This window comes from Macaca thibetana, chromosome 10 (genome assembly GCF_024542745.1).
Source record: "Macaca thibetana thibetana isolate TM-01 chromosome 10, ASM2454274v1, whole genome shotgun sequence".
NCBI classification, from domain to species: Eukaryota; Metazoa; Chordata; class Mammalia; order Primates; family Cercopithecidae; genus Macaca; species Macaca thibetana.
In genome coordinates this window covers 30,933,157-30,949,494 of record NC_065587.1, presented here as the reverse complement: position 1 = coordinate 30,949,494, position 16,338 = coordinate 30,933,157, and the positions used below count along the sequence as shown (strand labels likewise).

Sequence of the window (16,338 nt, the reverse complement as noted above, 5' to 3'; positions counted from 1 at the left end):
TAAAAAATTATCTATGGCTGGGCACTGTGGCTCACGCCTGTAATCTCAACACTTTGGGAAGCCAAGATGTGCAGATCACCTAAGGTCAGAAGTTCGAGACCAACCTGGCCAACATGGTAAAACCTATCTCTACTAAAATTACAAAATATTAGCTGGGCGTGGTGGCGCACGCCTGTAATCCCAGCTATTTGAGAGGCTGAGGCAGGAAAATCACCTGAATCCGGGAGGCAGAGGTTGTAATGAGCCAAGATTGCGTCACTGTAATTCTAGCCTGAGACAGAGTAAGACTCTATCTCAAAAAAAAAAAAAAAGGAAAAAAAAGGCCATGCGTGTGGTGGCTCACGCCTGTAATCCCAACACTGGGAGGCCGAGGTGGGAGGATCACTTGAGGTCAGGAGTTCGAGACCAACCTGGCCAACATAACAAAACCCTGTCATTACTAAAAATACAAAAATTAGCCAGGTGCGGTGGTATGCACCTGTAGGCCCAGCTACTTGGGAGGCTGAGGCAAGAGAATTGCTTGAACCTGGGAGGCAGAGGTTGCAATGAGCCGAGATCACGCCACTGCACTCCAGCCTGGGTGACAGAGCGAGACTCTGTCTTTTAAAAAAAAAAAAAAAGATAGCCAAGCCCATTCATTTATGTACTGTCTATGACTGTTTTTCGCTACAAGGGCATAGTTGAGTAGTTGGACAGAGACCCTATGGAAAAGCTGAAAATATTTAAAATCTGACCCTTGCTGGGCGTGGTGGCTCAAGCCTGTAATCCCAGCACTTTGGGAGGCCGAGACAGGGGGATCACGAGGTCAGGAGATCGAGACCATTCTGGCTAACACGGTGAAACCCCATCTCTACTAAAAATACAAAACAAATTGCTGGGCGAGGTGGTGGGTGCCTGTAGTCCCAGCTACTCGGGAGGCTGAGGCAGGAGAATGGCGTGAACCCGGGAGGCGGAGCTTGCAGTGAGCCGAGATCGCGCCACCGCACTCCAGCCTGGGCGACAGAGCGAGACTCCATCTCAAAAAAAATAAAAATAAAAATAAAAAATTAAAATAAAATAAAATCTGACCCTTTACTCAACAGTTTGCTGATCCCTCGTTTAAATTCCTGGGTCAGGGAGGCAGTGTGTTTTTCAACTTCTTTGCTTCCCTGGCGAGGGGTATGTCTGTGTACAAATATGATAAAGATAGTTTCTACTTCCCTCCACTACTATACTGCTATAGTGACCTTGGGGCTCATTTTCTGTGTTAGTATCTGCAGAGATATTCATATATTTGACAGCAAATCAATCTCACCAGTCATAACCCTGACATAAATTCCAAGTCCTATGCCCTATATTCTCAAACTTATTTATTCATCAAACTCCCCTGAAAATTACACATTAGTTCCACTGAAGAGATAAATGTATGTTGCTCCATGTCAGATATCTTAGCCTTTCCATTAGATCCCACTGTCTAAAAAATATGAAGCACATTCATCAGAAAAATTTATTGCTTCTCAATTATTTATTTGTTCTTTGAGCAAGGTTGAAAATAGCACCCTCCCCCAACTTCCCTTTAAAACATAAAGGGTTGCCCAGGCGCGGTGGCTCAAGCCTGTAATCCCAGCACTTTGGAAGGTCGAGGCAGGTGGATCATGAGGTCAGGAGTTCGAGACCAGCCTGGCCAATATGGTGAAACCCCATCTCTACTAAAAATACAAAAATTAGCTGGGTGTGGTGGCACGTGCCTGTAGTCCCAGCTACTAAGGAGGCTGAGGCATGAGAATCGCTTGAACCTCGGAGGCGGAGGTTGCAGCGAGCCGAGATCATGCCACTGCACTCCAGCCTTGGTGACAAACGGAGATTCCGTCTCAAAAAATAAATAAGCCAGGTGCAGTGGCTCACGCCTGTAATCTCAGCACTTTGGGAGGCCAAGGCGGGCAGATCACAAGAGGTCGGGAGTTCAAGACCAGCCTGACCAACATGGAGAAACTCATTCTCTACTAAAAATACAAAATTAGCTGGGTATGATGGCACAGACCTGTAATCCCAGCTACTTGGGAGGCAGAGGCAGGAGAATCACTTGAACCCAGGAGGTAGAGGTAGTGAATCGAAATCGCGCCATTGCACTCCAACCTGGGCAACAAGAGTGAAACTCCATCTCAAAATAAATAAATAAATAAATAAAAATAAAATAAAGGCCGGCCACGGTGGCTCATGCCTGTAATCCCAGCACTTTGGGAGGCCAAGGCAGGCGGATCAAGAGGTCAGGAGATCGAGACCATCCTGGCTAACACGGTGATACCCTGTCTCTACTAAAAATACAAAAAAATTAGCTGAGCGTGGTGGTGCATGCCTGTAGTCCCAGCTACTCCAGAGGCTGAGGCAGGAGAATGGCATGACCCAGGAAGGAGAGCTTGCAGTGAGCCGAGATCGTGCCACTGCACTCCAGTCTGGGCAACAGAGCAAGACTCCGCCTCAAAAAAAAATAAAATAAAATAAAATAAAATGTACAGGGTTTTCCAAGCCCATTCAAACACCCTTGACCATACTTCTCACTTTTTGCTTATTGTCCACTGCACACTTTGAGCAGCAAAGCACCAGACAACTAATTCGTAACTGAATTTTCTTACCTGATGATAATGAATCTCTCAGCTCTTTTGGTTAAAAGCATTCTCAGTTTCTACATGTATAAACCATACACAAAACATTTTAAACCAAGTTTTAATATGTTCTAAGCTTAAAATCTCCTTATGCAAGCTAAGAACCAATACAATCAACTTCTGGAAAAAGGAAGTTTCAAAGGTGCTGGTAATATTCTTTTTTTTTTTTTTTGAGATGGGATCTCATTTTGTTGCTCAGGCTGGAGTGCAGAGGCACAATCATGGCTCACTGCAGCCTCAACCTCCAAAGCTCAAGCGATCTTCCCACCTCAGTCTTCTTCGTAGCTGGGACTACAGGTGCATGCCACCACATCTGATTAATTTTTGTATTTTTTGTAGAAACAGGTTCTTGCCATGTTGCCCAAGCTGGTCTTGAACTCACTGCGCTCAAGCGATCTTCCCACCTCGGCCTCCCAAAGTCCTGGGATTACAGTCTGGGCCACCATGCCTGGCCAATGTTCTTTTTTTTTTTTTTTTTTTTTTTTAAAGGGAGCACAGTGATGATAGTTTTTTGTTTGTTTTTTTAATTTTTTGAGATAGCGTCTTGCTCTGTTGCCCAGGCTGCGGTGCAGCAGTACGATCATGGCTCACTACAGCCTTGACCTCCCAGGCTCAAGTGATCCTCCCACATCAGCCTCCCGTGTAGCTGGGACTACAGGCATGAGCCACCATGCCCAGCTAATCCTTAATTTTTTTGCAGAGATGGGGGTTTATGTTGGCTGGTCTTGAACTCTTGGGCTCAAACAATCTTCCTACCTCAGCCTCCCCAGTATTTGGGACTACAGGTGCATGCCACCACACCCAGCTTACATATACTTTTTTTCTTTCTTTCTTTCTTTCTTTCTTTCTTTTTTTTTTTTTGAGACTGAGTCTCTCTATTGCCCAGGCTCGAGTGTAGTGGTGTGATCTCGACTCACCACAACCTCTGCCTCCCGGATTCAAGCGATTCTCATGCCTAAGCCTCCCCAGTAGCTGGGATTACAGGGCCTCACTACTGCCCGGCTAATTTTGTATTTTTAACAGAGATGGGTTTCACATGTTGGCCAGGCTGGTCTTAAACTCCTTACCTCAAGTGATCTGCCTCCCTCAGCCTCCCAAAGTGCTGGGATTACAGGCATGAGCCAACGTGCCCAGCCTTACTCTTTTTGTTTTTTTTTTTTTTTTTTGAGACAGAGTCTCGCTCTGTTACCGAGACCGGAGGGTAGTGGTGCAGTCTCAATTCACCGCAACCTCCACCTCCCGGGTTCAAGCAATTCTCCTGCCTCAGCCTCCCAAGTAGCTGGGATTACAGGTGCCTACCACCATGTCTGGCTAATTTTTGTCTTTTTAGTAGAGATGGGGTTTCACCACGTTGGCCAGGCTGGTCTCCAACTCCTGACCTCAAGTGATCCACCCGTCTTGGCTTCCCAAAGTGCTGAGATTACAGGTGTGAGCCACCGCACCCGGCCGCCTTACTCTTTTCCATGTATGAAATATTTCACAGTTAAAAACAAACAAAAAACACCGGTAGAAAAATTAATTTTAGCTAGGTGCAGTGGCTGGCTCATGTCTGTAATCCCAGCACATCAGGGGGCCGAGGCAAGTGGATCACCTGAGGTCAGGAGTTAGAGACCAGCCTGGTACAATGTGGTGAAACCCCATCTCTACTAAAAATACAAGAATTAGCCGGGCGTAGTGGTGGGCGCCTGTAATCCCAGCTACTCAGGAGGCTGAGGCAGGAGAATTACTTGAACCTGGGAGGTGGAGGTTGCAGTGAGCCGAGATCACGCCACTGCACTCCAGTCTGGGCGACAGAGCAACACTGTCTCAAAAAAAAAAAAAAAAAAAAAAGGCCGGGCGCGGTGGCTCAAGCCTGTAATCCCAGCACTTTGGGAGGTCGAGACGGGCGGATCACGAGGTCAGGAGATCGAGACCATCCTGGCTAACACAGTGAAACCCCGTCTCTACTAAAAAATACAAAAAACTAGCCGGGCGAGGTGGCGGGCGCCTGTAGTCCCAGCTACTCGGGAGGCTGAGGCGGGAGAATGGCGTAGACCCGGGAGGCGGAGCTTGCAGTGAGCTGAGATCCGGCCACTGCGCTCCAGCCTGGGCCGCAACAGAGCAAGACTCCTCTCAAATAAAAAAAAAGAATCAGTTGAAGAGCATCTCCTCTTTCAAGCCTTTCCCCACCTCTCAGGTACAGTTGATGACCTTTGCTTTTAAGCTGTCATGCATTCTATTTTAATTTTTTCAATAGACCAAGCTTCTCAAAGACAAAAAACAAAAACAAAAACATGGTTTACTTCCAGTAGATGCCAAGAGTCTAGCAGTGAGTTTTGGTATATAGTAGGCCTCCATATATCAAAGAAATTCCCTTTCCAATTTCCCTCCTTTTTTGTTTCCGAAAGCATAAAAGCTCGGATATTTGAATTACCTAACTATGGTTTAATTCTATCAGAAAATTGGTATGACAGAATTCGAATACTGTTGAGTGTGCCTTCAAAGCCTCTTCTCACGTTCATTCCAGGTGAGTTGCTATGTGCCTAGTGGCCCCACCTAACCTGTTAAGATTTTAGCTCAGATTCAACTCAAGTTAATCTGAATTCCCCACTAATAGGCTGTGTCCCCTTTTACTTATCTGAAATAATTAAAATAATGTTTTTGTTTTTTGTTTTTCCGAGACGAAGTGTTACTCTGTTGCCCAAACTGGAGTGCAGTGGCGCAATCCTGGCTCACTGCAACCTCAGGCTCCCTGGTTCAAGCGATTCTCCTGTCTCAGCCTCCAGAGTAGCTGGGACTACAGGTGCATGCCACCACACCCAGTTAATTTTTGTAGTTTTAGTAGAGACGGAGTTTCACCATGTTGGCCAGGATGGTCTTGATCTCCTGACCTCGTGATCCGCCCGCCTCGGCCTCCCACAGTGCTGGGATTACAGGTGTGAGCCACCACGCCCGGCTGGGAACACAACTCTTAACTGGACAAGATTCCATTCTCAGCATAAGCACAGTGTTCTTGGTTTTTGTTTGTTTTTTTGGAGAGAGTCTCCCTCTGTCATCCAGGATGGAGTCCAGCTGCACGATCTTGGCTCACTGCAACTTCCACCCCCCCCCAACCCCTCCTCGGTTCAAGTGATTCTCCTGCCTTAGCCTCCCGAGTAGCTGGGACTACAGGCGCACGCCACCATGCCCGGTTAATTTTTTGCATTTTAGTAGAGACGGGGTTTCACCACGTTGCCCAGGCTGGTCTCAAACTCCTGCACTCAGGCAATCCGCCCGCCTTGGCCTCCTAAAGTGCTGGGATTACAGGTGTGAGCCACTGTGCCCGGCCATGTTCTTGTATTTTATCTGAATCAAATTCATATGATTTTAACCACTGGTCAGGAGAAATGCAAAGGGGTTTATTCACAGTGTTGAATTCTATGCTGATTAAAATTACTGGCAATCCTTTCCCCTATTCCCAATTATGGAAGTCTAGACTTGAGTTCTTAAATATTTAGAACAGGGGATGTAAGGAGGAGGCACAACCATGCTTGTTTCCTCCTGTCCCTTCAGGGATTGGCTTCTACTTCACAGGTGTGTGAGGCTCCTTTTCTGGGCTCTCAGGTTAGACTAAGCACCCTTTCTCGGTTCTCCCACAGCTGCTTTACCATGCATGGAAATTAAACACATACAACTTACATTCATTCGTTTATTCATTTTTTGAGACAAAGTCTGGCTCTGTTGCCCAGGCTGAAGTGCAGTGGCACGATCATAGCTCACTGCAGCCTCGACCTCCCAAGCTCAAGCAATCCTTCCACTTCAGCTTCCCAAGTAGCTGGGACTTAAAGGCACATGATACCATGCTCAGCTAATTTTTAAATTTTTTTATAGGAATGGGGTCTCACTATCTTGCCAGGGCTGGTCTCGAACTCCTGGGCTCTAGTGATCCTCCTGCCTTAACCTCCCGAAGTGCTGGGATTACAGGCATGAGCCACCAAGCACAGCTGACATTTTATTTATTTTTTTTAGTAGCCAGGCGCAGTGGCTCACGCCTGTAATCCCAGCACTTTGGGAGGCCGAGGCAGGCAGATCCCCTGAGGTTAAGAGATAGAAACCATCCTGCTCAACATGGTGAAATCCCATCTCCACTAAAAATACAAAAATTAGCCGGGTGTGGTAGCATGCACCTGTAGTCCCAGCTACTTGGGAGGCTGAGGCAGGAGAATCGCTTGAACCAGGGAGGCGGAGGTTGCAGTGAGCCAAAATCGCACCACCGCACTCCAGCCTGGCAACAGAGCAAGACTCCGTCTCAAAAGAAAAAAAAAAAAAAAAACGCTGGGTGTGGTGGCTCATGCCTGTAATCCCAGCACTCTGGGAGGCCCAGGGGGCCAGATCATGAGGTCAGGAGACTGAGACCATCCTGGCTAACACAGTGAAACCCCATCTCTACTAAAAATACAAAAAGTTACCAGGGCGTGGTGGCGGGCACCTATAGTCCCAGCCACTTGGGAGGCTAAGGCAGAAGAATGGCATGAACCCAGGAGGCAGAGCTTGCAGTGAGCCAAGATCCCGCCACTGCACTCCAGCCTGGGCCACAGAGCAAGACTCCATCTCAAAAAGAGAAAAAAAAAAGTAACCAGTAAGCTCCTCAGAAGCATGATAGAGCTCTCTGATTCAATGTTGGTTCCATATTACTAGGTGCATGCAATGCCCAAAGTCTGCTGAGTACAATACATTATTTTCTTGAAGGGCCAACCTCCTTTAGTTTTTAATGGCAAAATTTTATTTCTTCTAATTTTTCTTTGTAGCCTGAATGTATCTATCGACAAATGGAAAATGTCAAACAAAGCAAGCTACCTTCTTAAGCATTCTGTTGTTAAACTGGAAACAACCCCTATTAAATAAAAAACATTAGAGCTAGGCCAGGTGCGGTGGTTCACACCTGTAATCCCAGCACTTTGGGAGGCCCAGGCAGGTGGATCACTTGAGGTCAAGAGCTCAAGACCAGCCTGGCCAACATGGTGAAACCCTGTCTCTACTAAAAATACAAAAATTAGCCAGGTGTGGCAGTGCGTGCTGTAATCCCAGCTACTAGGGAGGATGAGGCAGGAGAATCTTAAACCCCAGAGGTGGAGGTGGCAGTGAGCCGAGATTACACCACTTCACTACAGCCTGGGGGACAGAGCAAGACTTGGTCTCAAAAAAAATATAAAGTGAAATGAAATCCATCATAGAAATATCACAAATACAAAAAGCAGTTAAAGATAAAAACACAGAAGATACAAAGTTACAAACATACCAAATCATCCCTTCTTCCCTTTCTCTTCATCCCCACCCACCAGCAAATCAATTTTATCTCCAAAATAGGCACCTCCAAGTCACAGTTCCACTGTCACTATTAGTCACCATCATTTTGTAGCTGGATTACAATAACAGCCCCAGGTCACTCCTCTGCCTCAAATTCCTTCCTTGGAGCCCACAGCACTTTAAATAAAAACCCAATTCCTGACCTTGATCTTTATCTCCAAACTAATTTTTTATGTCCCCTTTCTCCTTTAAGAAACACACGCCCGAGCCAGATAGGGTGGCTCACATCCGTAATCCCAGCACTTTGGAGGCCAAGGCAGGTGGATCACGAGGTCAAGATATGGAGACCATCCTGGCCAACATGGTGAAACCCTGTCTCTAGTAAAAATACAAAAATTAGCCAGACATGGTGGCGGACGCCTGTAGTCCCAGCTACTCAGGAGGCTGAGGTAGGAGAACCACTTGAACCCGGGAGGAGGAGGGTGCAGTGAGCCAAGATTGGGCCACTGCACTGTAGCCTGGCCACAGAGTGAGACCTCATCTTCCAAAAAAAAAGAGAAAGAGGCCGGGCGCGGTGGCTCAAGCCTGTAATCCCAGCACTTTGGGAGGCCGAGACGGGCGGATCACGAGTTCAGGAGATCGAGACCATCCTGGCTAACACGGTGAAACCCCGTCTCTACTAAAATACAAAAAAAAATTAGCCGGGCGAGGTGGCGGGCGCCTGTACTCCCAGCTACTCGGGAGGCTGAGGCAGGAGAATGGCGTGAACCCGGGAGGCGGGGCTTGCAGTGAGCTGAGATCCGGCCATTGCACTCCAGCCTGGGCAACAGAGCTAGACTCCGTCTCAAAAAAAAAAAAGAGAAAGAAACAACACACTCCCAACACAATGGACTTTCTCACCTCAGGACATCTCCATAAGCTTTTCCCTAAACCTGGTAAGCTCTTCCCCTCCTCTCAAGCCAAGCCTTGCCTAGGCAGGGTTCTTCTTTACTCTTAGGTCTTAGCTTCACGCTTTCTCCTACCACACCACCCCGGGTAGGTCCCTCCTGTTATAGTCCTTCAGCCTTGGTTTATTTCCTTCATAGCATTTATTAATCTTACTAGTACTTTATTTTTCTACTTTTCAGTCTGTCTTCTCCACTACAGTAGGAGTTCCACAGGGAGAAAGTATGTCTGTCACACATCCTTCCCAGTACCTACGCTGGGTTATAATTCTCTTATAAACATTTGAACAAAAATATAAAATTAAAAATTATGAAACGTTCCAATAAAAAGGATAAGACTATAACAATGCAAGCCACCAGTCCTTAAATTTCGAGTAGGACATTATTGTTACAAATTTTAGCTATGCAAGATAAACCAAAATATTAGCCAAGAGGTATTAAATTCTGGCTTTAAAAGCTCAGTTTTGATGCCTGAAAAGTTAAGCCACTAAATTTATCCTGTTTGGGATGTGAAGAAGCATTACACTGAATTTTCCGTTTGGCAAGGCTCTAGTAGTCACTAGCTTTCTATAAAAGGCTAATAACATGTTAAGGCTAAGCCATGAAAACCAGGCTTGGGAGTGGCAATTCGAAGATTCAGTATAACAAAGTAAATTCAGTCAGTATCTAATTCAACCAGCATGGTGATCTCCTTCAGAGATACCCAGGAAAATGAAAAACTAAATTAAAGCAACAGGCCTGAGGCAGAGGGCACAGAGAAGGAGAAACAAAGCTGAACGTGAGGGGGAGGGTCAGAGAAAGGCCCTATCATCTGTGAAGGGACTGGAACAACAGGTAGGATTTCAACAGATGGAGAGCGAGGTGTAGTTAAGGCAGTCAATGAAGAGCCAACAGCTGGAGCAAAGGTGCAAAGGTACAAAGGTATGAGTAAGGAAGGATGGCTACCAGGGAATAAGTGAGCAGCCTAGTAGAGCTGCAGTAAAGGAAGGACGAGAGGAGGCAAAAACAGAATTACATGCTTGTTCTCTAAGAAGACACATGCATGTATGGAAAATTTGGAGGCGATTCTGTGGATAGACAGAAGCAGCATACTTCTTTTCCTCCCTCTAGAAAGAGATTCAAGCCATTAACTCACTTTTTTTCTTTCTTTCTTTCTTTTTTTTTTTTTGAGACAGAGCCTCACTCTGTCGCCGGGCTGTGCAGTGGCGCGATGTCGGCTCACTGCAACCTCCGCCTCCCGTGTTCAAGCAATTCTCCTACCTCAGCCTCCCCAGGAGCTGGGATAACAGATGCCCGCCACTACGCCCAGCAAATATTTTGTATTTGTAGTAGAGACGGGGTTTCACCATGTTGGTCAGGCTGGTCTCGAACTCCTGACCTCGTGATTTGCCTGGCTCGGCTTCCCAAAATGCTGGGATTACTGGCGTGAGCTACCACACCCCGCCATTAACTCGCTTTTTGAAACAGCTGTATTATTAGTATTCATCACCTCAACGTAAGTACATGCATGGCTTAATGAATGCCTGGTATTAATTATATAATTCACTCTCACAAACGAGATGAATAATTTATTCAATCATACTACAAATCTCACTACAGTGGGTTCTAAGATTCTCAACCCCTTAAATTGGAATTATATTGTGCTCAAAGTTGACTGCAACTACCAGCATCTGCCAGGAACCGCATGTTTCACCAATCAGATTCTTGGTGTCCTGGTCTTTGTTATACAGTATTTGATTTATAATCACTTTCTGCCCACTTTTAAAGTCCATTTAGTTCAGTAGTTAATCTTAAAGTCATTATACTATCATGGCTTCTTTTTCTATCTCTATCTCACTATGCAAACAGTTCGTGTCCTTAATTATAATAGCTTTTAATGTTTAAGTTTAGAGTAATACCCGGTCGACAAATCCATAAAGTCATAAATATTTAACCCTGGAAAAACTGCATCAACACCCAATCCTTTTAAAACAGATGTTTAAGAAATGAACTGGCCAGTTTGTTACTTTAAAAATTCTAGGCAACTTTTCAACTCAAATTTGGGATAATTTAAATAAAAGAAACCTCTGATAAAATCAAAGTGTTACAGGGCAAACACAACAATAAAAACAAATCTTTGTTAAAATGCTTAAGGCAAATTAAAGCAACTAATCAATTAAAATAATGTATTTCACTTGGAAAAGAGACTACTTGGTCACTTTGCATTAATTTAAAAATAAGAGATACTAAGTCATTAGACTTAACACAAAAAGCACGTCTGAAATTGAACTAGGATACAACTCAGTGTAATTCAAAAATTTTCCTTAATAACATTTTAGCCTAATTCCACCTTGGAAATTAATCAGACTAATCTCTGGCCTACTAATGGTCCTTGGGGAGAAAATATTAAATACATTTTCCAAAAAATATCCTCGCTGAAGCCAATGCACCTTATCTTTGTGATTAACGTACTATAAAAGTGGTGGTGTCTGGCCTGCTTCAAACTTGGCACCACAGTATCAAATATATAGTTTTGATATTTTGGTTTCATTTTGTCGACTGTTACAAAGGCTGCAGTCCTGGAGTTAACCTGGAGTTCAGAGATTTGGAGGGAGTACAAGAACCTGGGATAGTGTGCAAACTTGTGTGTACGTGCCTTTGGCGGGGAGGGGTGGGGCTTGGGTGGTGAGTGCTCGGCTATCTCCAGATTCTCAAAGAAGTCTATGGCTAAAAACGGTTTTTGGCCGGGTGCGGTGGCTCATGCCTGTAATCCCAGCATTTTGGGAGACCAAGGCAGGCGGATCATGAGGTCAAGAGATCGGGACCATCCCGGCCAACATGGTGAAACACCGTCTCTACTAAAAATACAAAAATTAGCTGGGCGTGGTGGCGTGAGCCTGTAGTCCCAGCTACTCGGGAGGCTGAGGCAGGAGAATAGCTTGAACCTGGGAGGCCCTCGGAGGTGGCATTGAGCCGAGATCGCACCACTGCACTTCAGCCTGGCGACTCCGTCTCAAAAAAAAGGTTTTTAGGAAAACCAGCAAATCCCTGCATCAGTATTACACCCAGAGAAAGTCACGAAAGGCAAAAAGCGTGCATTTTATGCCACCCCCGTTAAACATTTAAAACGCATCCTCCTGACATTGAGAAACAGCCTCATGAGGAAAACACAAAAAACAAAAACGCATCCTCTTATCCAGTGACCTAGATCCTGACACTAGCTTTCCATTAGGAAGGCCTTCTGGAAAATAATTTGGTTCAGAATGGGGGGAATATGGGTTCAAGCGCGCCTAACCCCCCTACACAAACACCCTTCGACCGACCCGGTTCTCGACCTTCCTCCGCGGTCGGGGCGGGCTCTCGCGTACCTGGGCGCGGGTTCGATGAGAGTGGTGGTGTCCAGGTAGTGGATCTTGTAAAACTCCAGCAGGGCCGGCAAATGGTCAAACTCCTGGTCCCCGATCTTAAAACGGCGGTTGGGCAGCGAGTTGATGATGTAGTGGGAGACCCGCGAGTTCTCGGACACCGACAGCACATAGTCCCCAGGGCAGGTGGAAGAATCGCGGACGAGGAACATACCGTGGCGCTGGCCCTGGAGCCGGGTCTGCGCCTCCTGGCGAGACACCGGCCCCATGTACCAGGCGGAGCGGTCCGAGGAGTCGAACCTGGCAGAGGACATGGTGTCGGGCCGGGGACTCTGCGGCGGTAGGGGCGGCGGCTGTCCTCGCCTGCTCTGCACGCCTTAGCCCGGCAGACGGCTTTGGGGCCGAGGAAGGGCCTCTCGCACACCTCGAGGAGCGCTCAGAGGGCTGGGCCAGCACTTTCCTCTCGGCTCCAGGCCCGCAGCATCCTCCAACGCCGCCCGCCTGCTCCGGGGCCGCCTCACGGAGAGCCGCCCGGGAATGCAGGGCAGAGCCGGGGGGTCAGGGCACGCAAAGCCGAGCCGCAGCTGAGGCCACCCCGGGGTTCTCGGGCTGCTCGGCGTCCCAGGGGTGCCTCCAGTGACTCCCGGCCTGGAACGCGCCGGCGTCGCAGCTCCACGGGTCTTCACCGACCCCCGCCGTCACACGAGGCACCGAACTCGAAGGAGCGTCGCGCCTCCGGGGTGGTTTTGCCCAGCTCGTTCCCAATAGCTACAGCAACAAAATGGCGGACGCGGGAGAAGCGGCAGCCACCTCCCCCTCCGCTCAGCGCGCTCCGTCTGCGCACGCGCGGAGCCCCGGCTCCCGGCGGCCGCCGGGGCCCTTCCGTGGCGTCACACAATGCTGCCAATGAGGAGCACCGTCACGACGATCTGGGTGGGCCCTGGTCGCGCCCGCTCCCGCGTTCCGGGAGGAGGCTGAAGAGTCGCCGGCCGTAGGCACTCTCTTCCTGGGCCGCTGCGCGCCGCTGGGGGCGCTGCGGCTGCCGGGTCTCCCAGCGCTGGCAGGAAAACAGCTGGAGCCGAGAGGGAGCGGCGTGTCGAAAACCTGCTTCTGGGAACAAAGCGTAACGTGCAGGCCGAATCGCGGGCCAGGGAGGCGTGGCACTGAGGCGACCTGGCCAGCCTAGGGGCCTGAGGGAGCTCAAGAAGTGACAGGTCACGATGGGCCGAGGTGGCCCAGTAAAGGGATGACCCCAGGGGCAGATGTGACTACCAGATAGGTGACTGAATGACTCAGTCCCCAGGTGGCTTGATAGGCTAAGGAAGCCCTAGTGGCTACGTGACCCGCTAAATGGAGAGAGAGGAGAGAGAAGGTGGGGGTTAGATTGACTCAATTAAGTAGTCAAGGCAGTCCACAATTGGGTAACCTGGCCATCCAGGGCTTTGAACTGTTGAAGGTAAAATGCAAACGCCTCTCGGGCGTGGCCCCGAGGCTTCGCCTGCCCTGGATTATGCCTGCTTCTCCCTATTTATTAATCCCTATTTGTTTTTGTTGTTTTCTATTTTTATTTATTTATTTATTTATTTATTTTGAGACGGAGTCTCGCTCTGTCCACAGGTTGGAGTGCAGGGGCACGATCTCGGCTCACTGCAACCTCCGCCTGCCGGGTTCAGGCGATTCTCCTGCCTCAGCCTCCCGAGTAGCTGGGATTACAGCCATCCGCAGCCATGCCCTGCTAATTTTTGTATTTTTAGTAGAGACGGGGTTTCACCATGTTGGCCAGGCTGGTCTCAAACTCCTGACCTCAGGTGATCTGCTTGCCTCAGCTTCCCAAAGTGCTAGGATTACAGGCGTGAGCCACCGTGCCCGGCCTGTTTGTTTTATTTTGTTTTTGAGACAGGTTCTCCTTCTGTCACCCAGGTTGGAGTGCAGTGGAACTATCATGGCTCACTGCAGCCTTGATTTCTGCATCTCAAGGGATCCTCCCACCTCAGCCTTCCGAGTAGCTGGGACTACAGGCTCACGCTGCCATGCCCAGTTAATTTTTTTTTATTTTTAATAGAGACGAAATCTCACTATGTTGCCCAGGCTCGTCTCAGACTCCTGAGCTCAAACAATCCTCCCCCTCAGCCAAGATGTGAGGCGCCCGGCCCAGCTATGTATGAAATAAGCTAATATATGCAAAGTGCTTAGAATAGTACCTGGCACATAAGCATCATATGAGTCTTCCATTATTATTATTCACTCGTTCCCTGGGCCTGTACCTTTATAGCCTAAAACCCTGAGCATACCCTCGGTGGGTGAGGGAGGAGAGAAAAATCTCCACTTCGTTTTCTTTTTTTTTTTTTTTTTTTTTTTTTTTTTTTTTTTTTGAGACGGAGTCTCGCTCTGTCGCCCAGGCTGGAGTGCAGTGGCCGGGTCTCAGCTCACTGCAAGCTCCGCCTCCCGGGTTCACGCCATTCTCCTGCCTCAGCCTCCGGAGTAGCTGGGACTACAGGCGCCCGCCACCTCGCCCGGCTAGTTTTTTGTATTTTTAGTAGAGACGGGGTTTCACCATGTTAGCCAGGATGGTCTCGATCTCCTGACCTTGTGATCCGCCCGTCTCGGCCTCCCAAAGTGCTGGGATTACAGGCTTGAGCCACCGCGCCCGGCCTCCACTTCGTTTTCTAACTGCTTTTCACTGTCAGATTTACCACTTAATAATCACCTGCTCCTTGCCCAGCGTTTTTTCTGTTTTTTTGTTTTGTTTTGTGACCGACTCTCGCTCTGTAGCCCAGGCTGGAGGAGTGTAGTGGCGCAATCTCGGCTCAGTGCAACCTCTGCCTCCTGGGTCCAGGTTCAAGCAATTCTCCTGCCTCAGCCTGCTGGGTAGGTGGGATTACAGGCACGCACTACCATGCGCAGCTAATTTTTATATTTTTGGTAGAGACAGGGTTTCACCATGTTGGCCAGGCTGGTCTTGAACTCCTGATGTCATTATCCACCCACCTCAGCCTCCCAAAGTGCTGGGATTACAGGCGTGAGCCACTACCTGTAATCCCAGTGGTGACTTAAAATTATTTAATTTTTTGTAGAGATGAGGTCTCACTGTATTGCCCAGGCTAGTCTGGAACTGCTGGGCTCAAGTGATCCTCACAGCTTGGCTTCCCAAAGTGTTGGGATTACAGGCGAGAGCCACTCGCCCAGCTACTCAACCAAATCTGACTTCCACCCATGCTTTGACTGAATTAGGCTTTTTGGGGTTTGTATTTATTTATTTATTTATTGAGACGGAGTCTCGCTCTGTTGCCCAGGCTGAAGTGCAGTGGCGCGATCTCTGCTCACCACAAGCTCCGCCTCCCGGGTTCACGCCATTCTCCTGCCTCAGCCTCCGGAGTAGCTGGGACTACAGGCGCCCGCCACCATGCCCGGCTAATTTTTTGTATTTTTGGTAGAGACAGGGTTTCACCATGTTAGCCAGAATGGTCTTGATCTCCTGACCTTGTGATCCGCCTGCCTCGGCCTCCCAAAGTGCTGGAATTACAGGCGTGAGCCACCGCGCCCAGCCTTGTTTTGTTTTTAAAGACAGGTCTCTCTGTTGCTGACTCTGGTCTCAAATTCACAGGCTCAAGTAGCCCTCCTGCCTCAGCCTCCAAAGTAGCTGGGATTACAGATGTGAGCCACAGCAACCCACTCTCTGCCCTCTAAGTGTAGAGCCTCCTTCACCTCTCTATAATTTTTCCTTTAGTAGGCTAATAATCATCATGAAGCATTCAGGGGTCACATCTCTGGTGACTCCAAACACATATTCTAAAAGCAGAACCAAAACTGACCATACTCTCTGATTACTATGTATACACTGTGGTCACAGCCTAAATTAATTTTTATCGCATTCTTTTGTAATTGTTTATAAATATTTTTCTCATCCCAATCTGAGCATCTTGAGGGCAGGCTGCTGTATATTATTTTTTCTGTTCCCAGTACCTAGCACATAATACATACTATTTTTTTTTTTGAGACGGGGTCTTACTCTGCCGCCCAGGCTGGAGTGTAGTGGTGCAATCTCAGCTCACTGCAACCTCCGCCTCCCAGGTTCAAGTGATTCTCCTGCTTCAGCCTCCTGAGTAGTTGGGATTATGGGCACGCGCCATCATGCCTGACTAA

General features: G+C 48.1%; 1 protein-coding gene across 1 annotated transcript in view; it reads right to left on the bottom strand.

The window, feature by feature from the left end:
- CRKL (CRK like proto-oncogene, adaptor protein) overlaps positions 1–13,057 on the bottom strand; it is a 40,485-nt gene extending 27,428 nt beyond the window's left edge. Inside the window, exon 1 of the mRNA XM_050746290.1 lies at positions 12,199–13,057. Coding sequence (XP_050602247.1) covers positions 12,199–12,509 — 311 coding nt within the window. The 5' untranslated portion in view covers positions 12,510–13,057. The remainder of the gene's footprint in view (positions 1–12,198) is intronic.
- Positions 13,058–16,338: the final 3,281 nt, after the last annotated feature.